The sequence below is a fragment of the Equus quagga genome, chromosome 8 (assembly GCF_021613505.1).
Source record: "Equus quagga isolate Etosha38 chromosome 8, UCLA_HA_Equagga_1.0, whole genome shotgun sequence".
Lineage (NCBI taxonomy): Eukaryota > Metazoa > Chordata > Mammalia > Perissodactyla > Equidae > Equus > Equus quagga.
In genome coordinates this window covers 41180456-41195591 of record NC_060274.1, presented here as the reverse complement: position 1 = coordinate 41195591, position 15136 = coordinate 41180456, and the positions used below count along the sequence as shown (strand labels likewise).

The 15136-nt window shown below is 41.7% G+C and overlaps 1 protein-coding gene across 1 annotated transcript; it reads left to right on the top strand.

Annotated features, from left to right (window-relative positions):
* The first annotated feature begins 4679 nt into the window (after nt 1-4679).
* Nucleotides 4680-14407, top strand: LOC124243986 (histone H2A.V). The gene is made up of 5 exons (XM_046670143.1): nt 4680-4797; nt 9092-9169; nt 11501-11614; nt 13275-13404; nt 14074-14407. The coding sequence occupies exons 1-5, from the start codon at nt 4795-4797 to the stop codon at nt 14133-14135; spliced, it is 387 nt and encodes a 128-aa protein (XP_046526099.1). The 5' UTR covers nt 4680-4794; the 3' UTR covers nt 14136-14407.
* Nucleotides 14408-15136: the final 729 nt, after the last annotated feature.

Here is a 15136-nt window from a genome sequence, read left to right as displayed (position 1 = left end):
TGGAAGTGTTTTCTTAATTTCATTTTCAGTTTTTTCATCGCTAGTGTATAGAATACAATTGATTTTTGTATATTGATCTTGTATCCTGCAACCTTGCTGCACCTATCAGTTTTAATAGTTTTTTAGTGGATTCCTCAAGATTTTCCATATACAGGATCATGTCATCTGTGAATAAAGATAGCTTTACTTTTCCTCTCCAATTTGGATGCCTTTTATTTTTTTGTTGCCTAATTTCCCTTACTATAAGCTCCAGCACGATGCTGAATAAAAGTGGCAAGAGTAGACATCCTCATCTTTTTCCTGATCTGGGGAGAAAATATTCAGTCTTTTACCATTAAGCATGATATTAACTGTGAGTTTTTTCATAGATGGCCTTTATCAGGTTGAAGATGTTCCCTTCTAATCCTAGTTCAGTGTTTTTATGATAAAAGAGTGTGGGATTTAGTTAATTTTTCTGCCTCTATTGAGATGACCATGTAATTTTTGTCCTTTATTAATATGGTGTAGTACACTGATTTTCCTGTATTGAACTAACTTTGCATTCCAGGGATAAATCACACTTGGTTATGGTGTATAACCCCTTTTATACGTTGCTGAATCATTTTTGTTAGTTTTTGTTGAGGATTTTTGTTTCTATATTTATAAGGGATATTGATCTGTGGGGTTTTTTGTTTTTTCTGTTAATCTCTGTCTGATTTTTGTATCAGGGTAATACTAGCATCATATAATGAATAGGGAAGTGTTCTTTCCACTTCTATTTTTTGGAAGTGTTTGTGATGGCTTGGTATTAATTCTTTAAACATTTGATAGAATTCAACAATGAAGACTGGGCTTTCCTTATAGGACGATTTTTAATTACTAATTCAATTTCTTTACTTGTCATAGGTCTATTCAGATTTTCTATTTTTTTCTTGTCTTTTTTTTTTTTTTAAGATTCTATTTTTCCTTTTTCTCCCCAAAGCCCCACAGTACATAGTTGTGTATTTTTAGTTGTGGGTCCTTCTAGTCGTGGCATGTGGGACACCGCCTCAGCATGGCCTGATGAGCAGCGCCATGTCCCCGCCCAGGATTCAAACCGGCAAAACCCTGGGCCGCCCAAGCAGAGCACGAGAACTTAACCACTCAGCCACAGGGCCAGCCCCTCTTGAGTCGATTTTGACTATCTTTCCAGGAATTTGCCCACTTCGTCTAGGTTATTTTAATTGCTTGCACACAGTTGTTCAAAAGTATTCCCTGATAGTCCTTTTATTTCTGTAAGGTCAGTAGTGATCCTGATCTTAGTAATTCGAATCTTCTTTTCTTATTTAGTCTAGCTAAAGGTTCGTCATTGTTCATCTTTACAAAGAACTAACTTTTGGTTTCATTGGGTTTTTTTCTATTATTTTTCTTTTTCTCTATTTCATTTATTTGCTCTCTATTCTTTAGTTTTTTCCTTCTGCTTGCTTTTAGTTTGCTCTTTTTGTTTTATTGTTTAAATAGGTAAACACACATTGTACAAATTCAAGATGACCCAAGGTTTTTGTGAGGAAACTATTTTCCTGTAAAAACATCTCTTGCCCCTTTCCCTTTACTTTGGATTTGCTTCAGTGTAATCCAGTTGGGGTAGGGCAGATGGAAATGTGAATATAAAAATAAAACAAAAGTGGCCATGAGTTGATGATCACTGTAGTTGTGTGAGGGGTACGTCAGGTTCATTGTACTATTCTCTTTACCTTTGTATATGTTTAAAACTTTCCATAATAAAAAGTTAGAAATATATGTATCCTATTCTTATCCTCAAGGTCCATTAAGCTTCCAGAAAACACACCAGTTATCTACACAAAGAGAATTACTATAAGGTATTGTTCACCAGATATAAAATTGGTAGCTGCTAAAGGATAAAAAGAGAAGTCTAAGGTGTCATGGAGGTTAACACCTAGCAGCTACCTTGAGGAAACAAGGGGAAATTCTTCAAAACTTAGAGGAACTCAAACCTCTGAGGAAGGAGCTGGCTGGTGCTGCTGAGACGGGAGGGAGTGAGTAAGGAGGCTGGTTTTGCAAGTGTTGGAAAAACTGACTCAGCTGCTGCTCCTGAAGGAACTGCTGCCGCCAGAGTAAAGCAGCATTGCTTGGATGATGCTCAGAGGAACAGAAAGCAGACAGAACAGATTACGTCCCTTCTCTCTCCTTCAGTCTTGCAGTTTCCCTCTAGTGCCCCTTATTGGCAAAGCCTAGCAGGGAAGCAGAAGGCAACGCAGAAATGTTTGCAGAGTTCCAGCCTCAGCATCACAAAGCTGTGTGTAGGTAGCTGGATACTGCATCCTGATTGCCCTCATTAGAACCAGGCAGGTTCTGGCTCACAGAAGTAGCTGCCCTGCTACTGGGATCTGGCCTAAACCTCCAGGGATGTTTTAAAAAAAAAAGAATTTGGCTGTCCTTTCCAAGAGTGGCCAAAAGATCAGTATCTTAAAGGCTTTATATTTTGAAGTATTGTAACGTTAAAAGGGAATTTAAAACTGAACACAGGCATAAAAACACCTGGAATCTATGTACAGTAATCAGTAAGGCTCTCCTCTCCAAAAGGCTAAAACACTGGCAACACTGGTTGCCTGTGCAGAGGTAAAATGGAAAGTGGGGCAGGGATGGGAAGTCTTTTCACTGTACACTCTTAGTACCTTTAAAATTTTGTACACGTGAATATATTGCCCATTCAAAAATTGACTAAATTTTTGCGGAGGAAAGCCATCGTCGTAGGTCAGGTTACCCAGGAAACAGATTCTAACACAGGGATGTACCTTCAAGAAGTTTAGTGAGGAATGCTCTTTGCAATATCACTATGAGAAAAGGAAGGAAGCAGGACTGAGTAGAGGTAGAAGGTAGTTGGAGCAAATCGGTGTCAATCACAAGGAAACTCTGGAGTTGGACTGGCCCTTCAGAGATGTCCCAAATTAAGGCAAAAGAGCTGGGCACTGTCATCCCACATCCACCAGTCACGGGAGGTAGGACAATGGGGACATGGCCAAAAAAAAAGCCAGATTTGAGATATTCAGGAAGTAGAGGTGGTAAGAAGCATCTGGTCAGAATTTTAGCACCCACACTAGCCTTCTTTCAGTCCCTTCATAGTGACAAGCCTTTCTCATTTCACAGACCTCTGTACTTGCTCTTTCTTCCTAGACCACTGCCCGCCCTATCTAAATTAAGTTCCCTCTGCTGCTCTCTCAAAGCACCCTGCTCTTCCTTCCACACACTTGTATTTATTAATAATTCACCCTTTGCATGTTAACATCTGACCCCTGCTGCAGAGGATGGTTAGGGCAAGGACAGGTCTATTTTGCTAACCCCTGAATCGCCAGTACCTAAGACAGTGCCTGCAAACAGCAGGCGCCCAGTGATTTGCCGAGGGAAAAATCCACGGGTAGATGCCTTGGTAGGTCTCTTAGACTTCGTTCACTAAGGCCAGAAACACGAAAGGAGGGGCAGGAACTCACAATGGTCATTGCATCCTCAATTAACTCATAACTCCTCTCCCTCGTTGCCAGGCTTTCCGTTAATCTGGGCACACTGCTCCACGCCTCCAATCTCACCGGCCCCTCCTTCCTCACACCCGTCTACACCTTCACTCTCGTTTTCCCAAACTCTTATTTGGAAGCTCGCCCCCTTCCTCTCCTCAAACTCACATCCCCCGCGTTGCTTCCTCCGTGTCAGAAAGAAAACAATTCACACTTTGGAACAGGATCTGCCCAGCTGGTGACACATTTGTGAAATGCCAGCCTGGGAAAACCCCGCTAGCTCGCAACCCCCGCGTGGACTGCCGGCTCCTGGCACCCCGAACGCGGCCTGGCGCGGACAGTGCACGAAACCGGGGAAAGAGGGAAAGGCAGAAAGCTGCAACGGGTCGGAAGACCCGGGAACCCGGGCCTGGGCGCCGGCGAGCGCTGGCCGTGCGGTCCAGGGGCTGACGGGCTGTCCCAGCCGTGGGGTGGGCGCCGCGGGGACCCTGCCGGGCCAGCCCGCGGGAGAGCCGGCCACGCCCGCCTTCGCGCAGTCCCTCCGCTTCGCAGCGGCCGCGGGGACGCTGACCCCATTTCAGAGCTTCTCTCCCTTTTCGTTGCGCGTCCTCACGGCTAACCTAACGCCGGCGGGAAAGAGCTGAGGAAGAGGGCCGCTGCCCGGGAAGAGTGCCCGCCACGAGACGAGTCCCAGCTAGCACGAAAAAAACCCTCGAAGTCTGTGAAAACCCGCCGCGAGAAGCCACCCCACAACGGTTTCCTCCCAAACAGCTCTCAGAACCCCAAGAGCCAACGCCGAGAACTAGCGGGAAAGCTACCGCCACCGCCAATCGCCTCACCATTGACTAATCCCGCTGTCGTTCCCGGAGGCCCGCCTCCCTGGCTCGCGGGCGATGTTCTCATTGGCTGATTTCCGCCAGCCGTCTGCCCTCATTGGTCTGTCCCTCCGTTCGTCAGACTCGGCCCGTGGAGACTGGCAGAGAGCGGAGCGTGGCCCCGCCCCTGCTCGCGCACAGGCGCGGCCGTGTTGGGGCTGGAGGCCCCGCCTCCGCGTGCCGTGTGCAAAAACAAACAGCCGTTAGGGAGGAGGTGCCAAGGGGCGGGGTCTGGCTAGAAGGAGGCGTCCGATTGGGCGGCCGCCGGGGTTCAAACGAGCAAGGCGAGCAGGCATTGGTCGGGGCGGCGCGAGGCGGGTCCCGGTTATTGTCCCGGCTCCGGCGGCGGCGGTCGGTGCTCCGGGAGCGGCGGCAGCGGCAGCAGCGGCGGCAGCGGCTCGGCGGGAGCGAGGGCGGGAGCAGCCAAGACCATGGTGAGGGTGCCTGGGCGGCCGGGGTGGGCGGGCGGCGATAGCTGGGCGACGCCGCTACCTGTTGAGGCGGCGAGTGTGAGGGGCGGCGGGCGTGAGGCGCGACGGTGACGGCGGGGCGGGCGTCAGGCGGGCGCGCGTCAGGCGGTGATGGCAGCGGTGACGGCGGGGCTGCCGCGGTCCCAGCTTTGCTCTCCGTGGCGCCCGGGCGAAGCGAGGGGAGCGGGCCGAGGCCGGGGCGGCCCTGGCGGCGCGGCAGCACCTCCGCGCCCCCTGCGACCGACTTTGAGTCCTGAATTGTGCGGGGTTTCGTCCTGAGGCAGAGCTCGGGAGGAAAAGTGCGGCGTTTCCGAAACGTGAGAGCGCGAGCTCGGCCCCCTGGAAAGTTGAGAGGAGGAGAGGGCGCCCGAGTGTGGGGTGGCGTCGCGCGGGGCCCAGCCCGAGCCGCGCAGAGCGGGTGGATGTGTGACAGTCTCGAGGCTCAGAGCGGGGCCAGCGCTTAGGGACGAGCGCGTCGGTCCCTGTGACCTGGAGTGCGATCACTGTGCAGTGCCCGTACCGAGGCACCGGTGACAGCGACTCTGGAGCCTGGCTTCTCGAGCTGACGATTTGCGTGATCCTTGCTGGTTTTAAGGTGTCGCGCGTTTACTCTGCAGCGACATGTTGCATACGGGGTCTCCCTGTACCAGGAGCTGAAAATACGTAGGCGTTCGAGTAAGCTAGAAAGGTAGGAGGAGTCGAGTTGTCATTCTTGTTTTTAAGATTTTAAACTTGAGGGGAAGTGAGCCTGTGTCTGTTAGGCTAGTATGAAAGTATCTTGGTATCCAGTTTTCAGGTTGTTCTGTATGAAATGTGCTCCAGTTCTCTCTATAGGTATATTTTGGACCAGGTTAACGCCAGTTCTTAGAATAAATAAATTCTTAGTTAATACCAGTTCTTAGAATGAAAAATTTTGTAGCGCTTGCATTTTTTTTCTCTATCAGCCATCAGATATACTAAAATGAATGTGCAGGTTGGGAGCGTGTGCGCAGTTTTGAGGGAGTTATGAAAAGAAAATACTCATTTACTGTATAGTTTTATACTCATACAGGTTTGATACCATAGAAGTTTGTTAAATGTAAGTAATGTGTCTGGAGTCTCAAAAACCTTGGAAATAGTCATTTAATATGTTGAGGTTTTTAAAAGCTGATTTCATGTCTCTGTCCTTAAAAAGCAAATAGATAAAAGAACAAATATGCATTTGAAAGAGTAAGGATAAAATTGCCTAAGAAGAGTAAATTGGGAAGCCTAGTGAGTTTTGCAGTTGATGGCTTTTAATTGATAACTAGTTCTTATTTTATAATGCAGTCATAGAGACACACCAGGATGATAGTTTTAGACTCATATACCAGTTGAGAAGTTTTAAAAGTTTTATACCAGAGCAAATACAGCTGAAAAGATTGCTTTATTTGAGGAATAAGTGGGAATATATTGTTACTGGAGCTGACCTCAGATATCAAAAAATTATGCAGTATCTTTTTTTCTGTAGCAATATGGTCAGAAATTCTTAAAATATATGGGGCATCCTGGTGGAAATCTAGAGATTCTCAGTTCTCTGTGTTAAATCAGTCTCTCTTGCTAAATTATTAAAGGTAAGAAAGAGATACGAATTAGTTCTTAGGCTTTTTTTCCTGCTTCTGATGCCTGCCAAGGCCTTTAATTTTTTTTTAATGTGGTTTTGAGAGAGGAACATTAAGTCAACTGAGAGAGACAATTAAGAGACTATGTACAGTTGACTTTTAACTTAAAAAAATTTTTAAGAAAAGTGTTACAAAGGGGATGTGCCGTTGCATATCTTACCCTCTACTTCAAAAATATAGACCTTCACACAGCTAGCCATTCTTGTAAACTAATTTCTTTGTTGTCTTTTTTTCAGTGAAGAAATAATATATTTAAATGGTAAAATCAGACAGTCCAAAAGAGAACATTGGTTTCCCTCTCAATACAGATCTTCAGTATTCCCTCCCTAGAGGCAAATAACTTGTCTACCTTATTGTGTCACCTTCTAGAAATGTGTGTGTACACACACTCTGTAATACCCCATTTTACATAAACAAAGGCTCACTCCGCTTGCGTATACCTTGCCTTTTTCACGAAGAAATGTGTTTTGTGGATTGTTCTTTATCAGCACATATCTGTACCTCATTTGCTGAAATGGCTGCATAATATTCCATTGCATTTATATACCATATCCTATTAGTAAATATTAAGATTATTTGAGAAGTATTTATTTTCTATGACTTGAAATCGTATTCGTTTAACCCCATTAGTGTAAGTTTGAAGGTCTTTTTTTTTTAATTATAAAATATACATAAAATTTACTATTTTGGCCTTTGTTTGTTTGTTTGAGGAAGATTAGCCCTGAGCTAACACCTGCTGCCAATACTCCTCTTTTTGCTGAGGAAGCCTGGCCCTGAACTAATATCCGTGCCCATCTTCCTCTACTTTATATGTGGGGTGCCTGCCACAGCATGGCTTGCCAAGCGGTGCCACGCCAGCACCTGGGATCCGAACTGGCAAACCTCGGGCCGCGGAAGCGGAGCATGCACACTTAACCGCTGGGCCACTGGGCTGGCCCCATTTTTAAGCATACAATTCAGTGGCATTAAGTACATTAATATTGTTTTGCAACCATCACTTCCAGTGTGTCCAGAACTTTTTCATCTTCCCAAACTTAAACTCTGTACTCATTAAACAATAACTCTCCGTTCCACCCCTCTCCCCAGCCTCTGGCAACCACAATTCTACTTTCTGTCTCTATGATTTTAACTACGTAATGTCATGTAAGTGGAATCATACAATATTTGTTCTTCTTTGACAGGCTTATTTCACTTAGCATAATGTCTTCAAGGTTTATCCGTGCTGTTGCATGTATCAAGAATTTCCTTCCTTTTTACAGCTCAATACTATTCCATTGTACGTATACACCACGTTTTGTTTATCCATTTATACACAATGGACATTTGAGCTATTTCCATCTTTTAGCTATTATGATTAATACTGTTATGAACATGGGTGTACAAACATTTCTTTGAGTCCCTTCTTTCAGTTCTTTAGGTATATACCTAGAAGTGGAATTGCTGGAGCATATGATAATTCTATGTTTAAATTTTTTTTTAAGGTGCTTTTTTTTCCTCCCAGAGAGCGAAGTTCTGAATATTTCTGTGGAAATTATATATGTTGACATTGTAAAAAATTATTTTAGGGGCCAGCCCAGTGGCATAGAGGTTAAATTTGCATCTTCCACTTTGGCAGCCTGGGGTTCATGGGTTTGGATCGCAGGTGCAGACCTACACATCACTCATCAAGCCATGCTGTGGTGGTATCCCACATAGAAAATAGAGGAAGAAGGTCACAGATATTAGCTCAGTGACAGTCTTCCTCACACCCAAAAAAATTATTTCATTACGTAATATTTCCAGCATAAAAGTTATGTTGACTCAATGAAGATTCTTCAGTCTAAAATTTGAGAAATATCTTCAAATTTTCTTTTTAAATCTCATTTTAAATAAGTATTTAAGGTTTGACCTCATTTTTTTTTCTAAAATCCTAACTCCGAGTACATCAGGTGGTAACTGTATTTAAAGATTTTATTTTTTTCCTTTTTCTCCCCAAAGCCCCCAGGTACATAGTTGTGTATTCTTACTTGTGGGTCCTTCGAGCTGTGGTATGTGGGATGCTGCCTCAGCATGGCTCGATGAGTGGTGCCATGTCCGCACCCAGGATTCGAACCGATGAAACCCTGGGCCGCCTGCAGCGGAGCGCAGGAGCTCAACCACTCAGCCACGGGGCTGGCCCCTTGACCTCATTTTTTTTAAGCTTGTTTCTTGTGTGTGTGAGGAAGATTGGCCCTGAGCTAACATGCTAACATCTGTTGCCAATCTTCCTCTTCCCCCACCCCCCACCTCAAAGTCCCAGTACATAGTTGTATATCCTAGTTGTAGGTCCTTGTAGTTCTTCTATGTGGGATGTCACCACAGCATGGCTTGATGAGCAGTGTGGAGGTCCGTGCCCAGAATCCGAACCGGCAAACCCCAAGCCTCTGAGGTGGAGCCACTACGCTACCAGGCCAGGCTCCAACCTGATTTTTGTATAAATTAGCAAATGTTAGTATAACACACATATATTTAAAATTGAGGAAGGAGATCACCCAGATTGTTTTTTTTAACACCTAACATAAAACTAGAAGAAATTTTGTTTTCTGAATATTTTTGAAATAGCATTTTCAACTCTTCATCTGGAGCTTTTTTTCACTTAGGCTGGAGGCAAAGCTGGAAAGGACAGTGGGAAGGCCAAAGCTAAGGCAGTGTCTCGCTCACAGAGAGCTGGGCTACAGGTGATGTATCCATGCTATCATAATTCACTATTAAATTATTTTCTTTACTGTTGTAATTCATGATCCATAGATGTTCCATTAATTGCAAAAATGTACTTGTACTATTGACCTTTAATAATGAGATTAGTTGGTCAAAATTTAAATCATAAAGCATCTGTCTTTTAATTTGTATTCTCTTCTTCCAAATGAGAACACGTTATGGAAAGATCTTAAATTAATTTGGTGATTTTGCTCTCTTAAAATCTGTTATTTCTAGATTATAATTGTGTTCCTGTTTCTTTTATACATTGTATCATATCGAAGTGAGTATGCTGTGGTTTTTGTTTTGAAGAGGTGTTTGTAGTAGTACGTTAACTTACAGGGTGAGATAGAATTTTGGATAGAATAATGAACTAACCATTGATTATTTCCCCAGTCGCTTCAGTTTTAGCCTGAGTGATATGCTCAAAACACTAAATATTTTCAAATTTCATATATTTGCAAATTTAAACCACAAACTCAAAATTTTCTGGCTGAGTAAAAATTATTCCCTACGTATAAGAGACACTTTTTAAACAGGAAAGTTTAAAGGCCAGGCTGTAGGGTTTGGATTTTATCCTCTTGGCAGTGGTGAACCATTGAAAGTTTTTGAGTAAGAGGATGATATGATCCAGGTGGTACTGAAAGAAGGGAGACAGCAACTTACCTTCTATGGGTACATTCTATATTTTAGAACATCATGTAAATCTTAATTAGAGTTTATTTGAAATGTCCTTAATTTGAAGTAGGAGATAGAAGACAGATGGAGGCTATTGCGGTGTTTAGGAATAAGATACATACTTGAACCGGAGTGGGATGAAAAGAATAGAAGGTGTGTGTGTGCTCCCAGAAAGTGGGAGGAGAGATATAGGGTTGAGAGGAAAGTCAAAGAAAGGTTTCTCTAAGGCTTAGAACCTGAAGGACAGAGGAGTTTGTAGTAGGGGCAAGTTATGAAAGAATAAATTTCAGTGGAGTCATTTTGAAGTTCCACCAAAATATCTGTGTAAAAATGTCCAAAAGTTGTAGATTTGAGTCCAGCTTTCCAAGAGAGGTGATTGAAAGAATTACAAGTTTAAGATCGTTTATATAAAATTGGCAGTTCATGCTATGGATGAGTTTCCTAAGTAGAGCATGAGAAAGAAACACAAAGACATTGATGGATGCCTCAGAAACACATGGTATTTGAGTCAGAGAAAGGAAAGACTGAAGAGGAATCAGAGTTACTATTAGAATTCTATGTAATCTCTGCAGCCTAAGAAGAAATGGTTTTTGAGGTCCTTCTTTGTGTCAGACAACATGCCAGTCACTGAGCATGCTGAGGGGAATAAGGCATGGATCCTGCTCTTAGGGAGCTCAGAATTACTTAGGGAAGGAGTATAAACAACAGCAACAAAAGTTGTGCCTTTTCTCCTTAAGGATGCAATCTAGAAGTGTTTAATAGATTCCATAATTAAAATGTCACCACTGGCCTTTAAGAATGGTGTTTAACAGAAGCTAAGTTTGGATTAGGAGAAAATGGGTGACAATAAGGGTTTCAGGATTTGCTTTTAAGTTTTGTGCTGGAAAGGAGATATCTGGACTGTAACTGGAAGCAGTTGCCATAGACGTGGAGAAATTTTAAGTGAAGTGTGCAGAAGGAAAGGAGCCAGTGGAAAGGAAGTAATAATTGGAGCTGTTGAAATGCTGGAGCAGTAACAGGGTGAGGAAGGTCTGTAAGAAAGTTGATGGGGGACAGTCAAGGGCACAGACGAGGATTAGGATACCTTGGAAGTGAGCAAGTACTTCTTCTCAGAAAGGAGAAAGAGTCATAATGAGAGAATAGTTGTTGGTTTTTCTTAGCTATCAGGTCACCTCTTGAAACTGAGGAAAGAAGAATAGAGTTGGGGCCCAAGGAAGGTGGTGGAGGTTCAAAGTCACATGAGGCTGTTATGTGAAGGAATTAATTAGATATAATACAGTTATTAGGCCATGTGGGATATGCAGTTGATGGCTGCACAGCATAGTTTCTCTTCATTTTATAATGACATTCCATATTATGCAGAAATTAATTCATAAAACCCTGTGGTGGTTCTTGTTTTTTAAACTTTTATTCTCTGCTTAGCAGGATAAAAGTAGGCATGAAGATATTAGGCTGATTACTAGGGCAAAACACACAGGCCCTGGAAACTCTTAATTGCCAAATAAGTTTGGCTTCTAATATCTGTAACCAAATTTTTTATTTCATGCTTTACTCATTATTCAACCTTTGATTACACTCAGTAATGCAGTGTTAAGACTCTTCATGCTTCCCCGTTTGGGTGATGTCTCTTTCAGTTTCCCGTGGGCCGCATCCACAGACATTTGAAGACTCGTACCACAAGCCACGGAAGGGTCGGTGCCACTGCTGCAGTGTACAGTGCTGCAATTCTGGAGTACCTCACTGCTGAGGTTTGTGGGGCAAATGTCTGTCATCTATGGGAATCTAAAAGGTGACCTAGACTGTAAATGGCTGAAACCCTTGGAATATGGGTTTGAAACAAAAAAGACGCATATGCTCATTGGCTTCCTTAATAGCAGTTTTAGATGTATCTTATCAGCCTATTACCTAGTACCAATGTCAAAAAGAACCTTGGTGTACTCGTTTTAAAGTTAAGCAAGAGTCAACAATCCATATATTTAAGTGACATGACAAAGGAATGTAAAATAATTTAAATACTGTACTACTAATTAACTCTGAAGTATGTATGTAATCAATGTGATATTTGTGAAGTTACAGCATAACTTCTTAGTGAATGAAGAGTTGGGGTAGGATAAGGTTTTGCCAGTATGATGATATGTAAAAAAAATCACAAATAAGATGATATGAAATTTGGTAAAAGACTTAATCAGTCCTTCTGGTTCTCTGCATGGTTGTATGCGTAAAATGCTGTATCTGTTCAGTTTGACATTTCAGGAAGATAAGTTAATTGAGTACGAGTTCGTAATTCTTAGGTCATGACCATCACTTCCTCCATCCCAGCCCCTCTTAAGGAAAACAAATGGAAAGCCATGAAACTCCTTCAGCTACATTCCAAGCCAGAGAAGTAATTTGATAGTAAGCAAGTCTAGTAGTAGAGATAGCCAACCTAGCAGAAACAAAGGAAGGGTTCTCACTCAGGAAAGATATGGTTGAGAGCTAGGCTGAAAGATATAGGTGTAACCTGTATGTTAATTATCATTGCTGTCATTTCATTAGCCTCACTAAGTCATTTGTGTCCCATTGGAGATTTAACATTGAATTATGGACAGTCTCAACTATGGAGGCAAAAAATAAATTAAAAATGCAGTTTTATGGCCAGCTGGGACTTTGAGATTCCTCTAATTGAAAATTCCCAGTAGGGCTTTTAGCTTATTGCCTACAGATTATAGGGCTCAGTGATGTTAAAAACTCTGAATAAGAAATTATTTTAATTATATTTTTAAACTTGCTACCAGTACTAAGGTAAATTCCAACCGTTAAGGGCAGTGCAAAAATAAACTCTCATAGGGGCCAGTCCGGTGGCCCAGCAGTTAAGTTCACACGTTCTGCTTCTCTGTGGCCCGGGGTTCGTCAGTTCGGATCCTGGGTGCGGATGTGGCACTGCTTGGCAAGACATGCTGTGGTGGGCATCCCACGTATAAAGTGGAGGGAGATGGGCACGCATGTTGGCTCAGGGCCAGTCTTCCTCAGCAAAAAGAGGAAGATTGGTGGCAGATGTTAGCTCAGGGTTAATCTTCCTCAAAGGAAAAAGAAAAAAAAAATACATGATTTTTCTAGATGTTCACATTTAGAATCTTGGCTAAAGGATAGTATTATCCCTTGTCCTTTCTGTAGAGGTAGGTTTTCAGGTTTTTTTCTCAAGTCTCTAGTGCTCTTGCAGACAATGAATATGAAAGGGTCAAATGAAGTAATGAGAGTTCTATAAAGGCATTATAGAAATATGAAAAAGAAAAATGTATTATTGGTTTATGTATTTTGTGTGTTTTATGTACAGAGTCTATAGTGATCTTTTTAGCTATGATTGCAAGTCTACACCGAATCCTTAAACATTCACTCTTTGTTTGATGTGCTCTCACGGATGCCTTGTAGGTGCTGGAGCTGGCAGGTAATGCTTCCAAGGATCTTAAAGTAAAGCGGATCACTCCGCGTCACTTGCAGCTTGCGATCCGCGGTGATGAAGAGTTGGATTCTCTTATCAAGGCTACCATAGCTGGGGGTGGTATGTATTAATTACCTCTTCAACCTAGATTGCTGTTGGCCTTTCTAACTAAAATATAATTCGGATCAGTGATTTAATGCATTTGAATAGCCAATTATAAAACATAAACTTAAATTCCTTAAGTGTTAAATCTATTACACATCTAGGCTTCTTTTCATTATGATTCATAAATATTTCTTCTCCTTGTAGCCATATACAGTGCTATTTTTATTTTAGTAAGTTCTTTATTTAAATTTCATATATGATATTTAAAACCTGGTGTTTAAGATATTTCCCATACCCTGTAAACTATGTTTGAAAAATGATCTTGAGAAATTGATTAATGTTGAAAGTCAGATGAGTCCGGATCGGTGAAGATGGGATGTAAGTTGGTGGCTCTTAATCCTTTTTGGATCACCTTTGGAGAACCTCTTGAAAGCTATGATTACTCCTCTCCAAAAAACATTAAATCATACCATTTTACATACAGTTTTAGAGGGGTTCCCAAACCCCTCTAAAGAGAGGGGAGTCCTGATGTAAATACTTTTTAACAGGATCAGAATGTGAAAGAGGACTTAAGTAAATTTCATTCTTTGTATAATTGCTCTTTTTGGTTGAGGCACTGAAGTATAAGATATAGCCAGCTTAAAGGTTTTTTTAATAATACTCTTTCTTTTCCTTTCATTCTAGGTGTGATCCCTCACATCCACAAGTCTCTAATTGGAAAGAAGGGACAGCAGAAAACTGCTTAGAGAGTTGTTTTAACCAACCCTCTTCCTCCCCGTCATTGTACTGTAACTGAGACAGAAGAAATAATGGGGATATGTGGAATTTTTAAAACAGTTAAATGGAAAAGCATAGACAATTACTGTAGACATCATAAAAGAAACATTTGTACGTTCTTAGACTCGAAGTTTGATAAAAGTACCTTTTCATGTGGCAACAGCTGTGTGTTGATTGGCTAGATTTCTCCCATGTGTTTTATACAAAAATGGAATTGATAAACCATTTTTTACAAAAATAATTTGTCTCAAAACTGTTCTGTTTGTGATGTGTTGGAAATATTTTGCTCATCCTTTGAAATTTTTTAAATTTCAAATTGGTTATCATATATTCAGAACAATCTTAAAGCAGAAATTGGGAATATGGCTTTACCATGATGGTTACCATAGTGTATTGAATCTCAGATGCTATCTATTTGTAGTATGCGTCAGTATTTTACATACCACAAAAGAAAGAAAAACTCTGCCAATTAAACCATGATACGCCATCACTTATGATATGCATCCTGATTTTAGAGATGTTAGAATATGAAAACGTGTGCATTTAGAATTGATGAAATAGGATAGCAGAATTATTTTAGTTATTTAATGAGTACTTACTATGTGGCAAGCCCTGTGCTAAGTGTTTTACTGATCAAGAAATTTTATTACCCCCACTTTAAAGATGTGGAACCTGAGGCTCAGAGAGGGTAAATGGTTTGCCAGAAAACATTTATCTAGTCGATAGAAAATGGCAGTGCTAGAATACAAACCTAGATTTGGCTGACTCCAGAGCCCACACTCTATATAGAATTGAAGTTAAATTCATCAGTTTTCTTCTTTTGGCTTAAAATTCCAACTTTTATTGGTATTATTGATACAGTAATATTCAGTAATTTGTACAATAATTTAAAAGTTATTTTCTGTGTCAGTTTCTAAGTAACTATTGTAAGATTTAAGTTAATGTACCCATTAATGGTCCATCAGAAAAT

Coding starts and splice junctions, on each gene's coding strand:
- LOC124243986 (XM_046670143.1), top strand. Junction 9,170..11,500: donor CACAGAGAGCTGGGCTACAG/GTGATGTATCCA, acceptor TGTCTCTTTCAG/TTTCCCGTGGGCCGCATCCA. Junction 11,615..13,274: donor TGGAGTACCTCACTGCTGAG/GTTTGTGGGGCA, acceptor GATGCCTTGTAG/GTGCTGGAGCTGGCAGGTAA.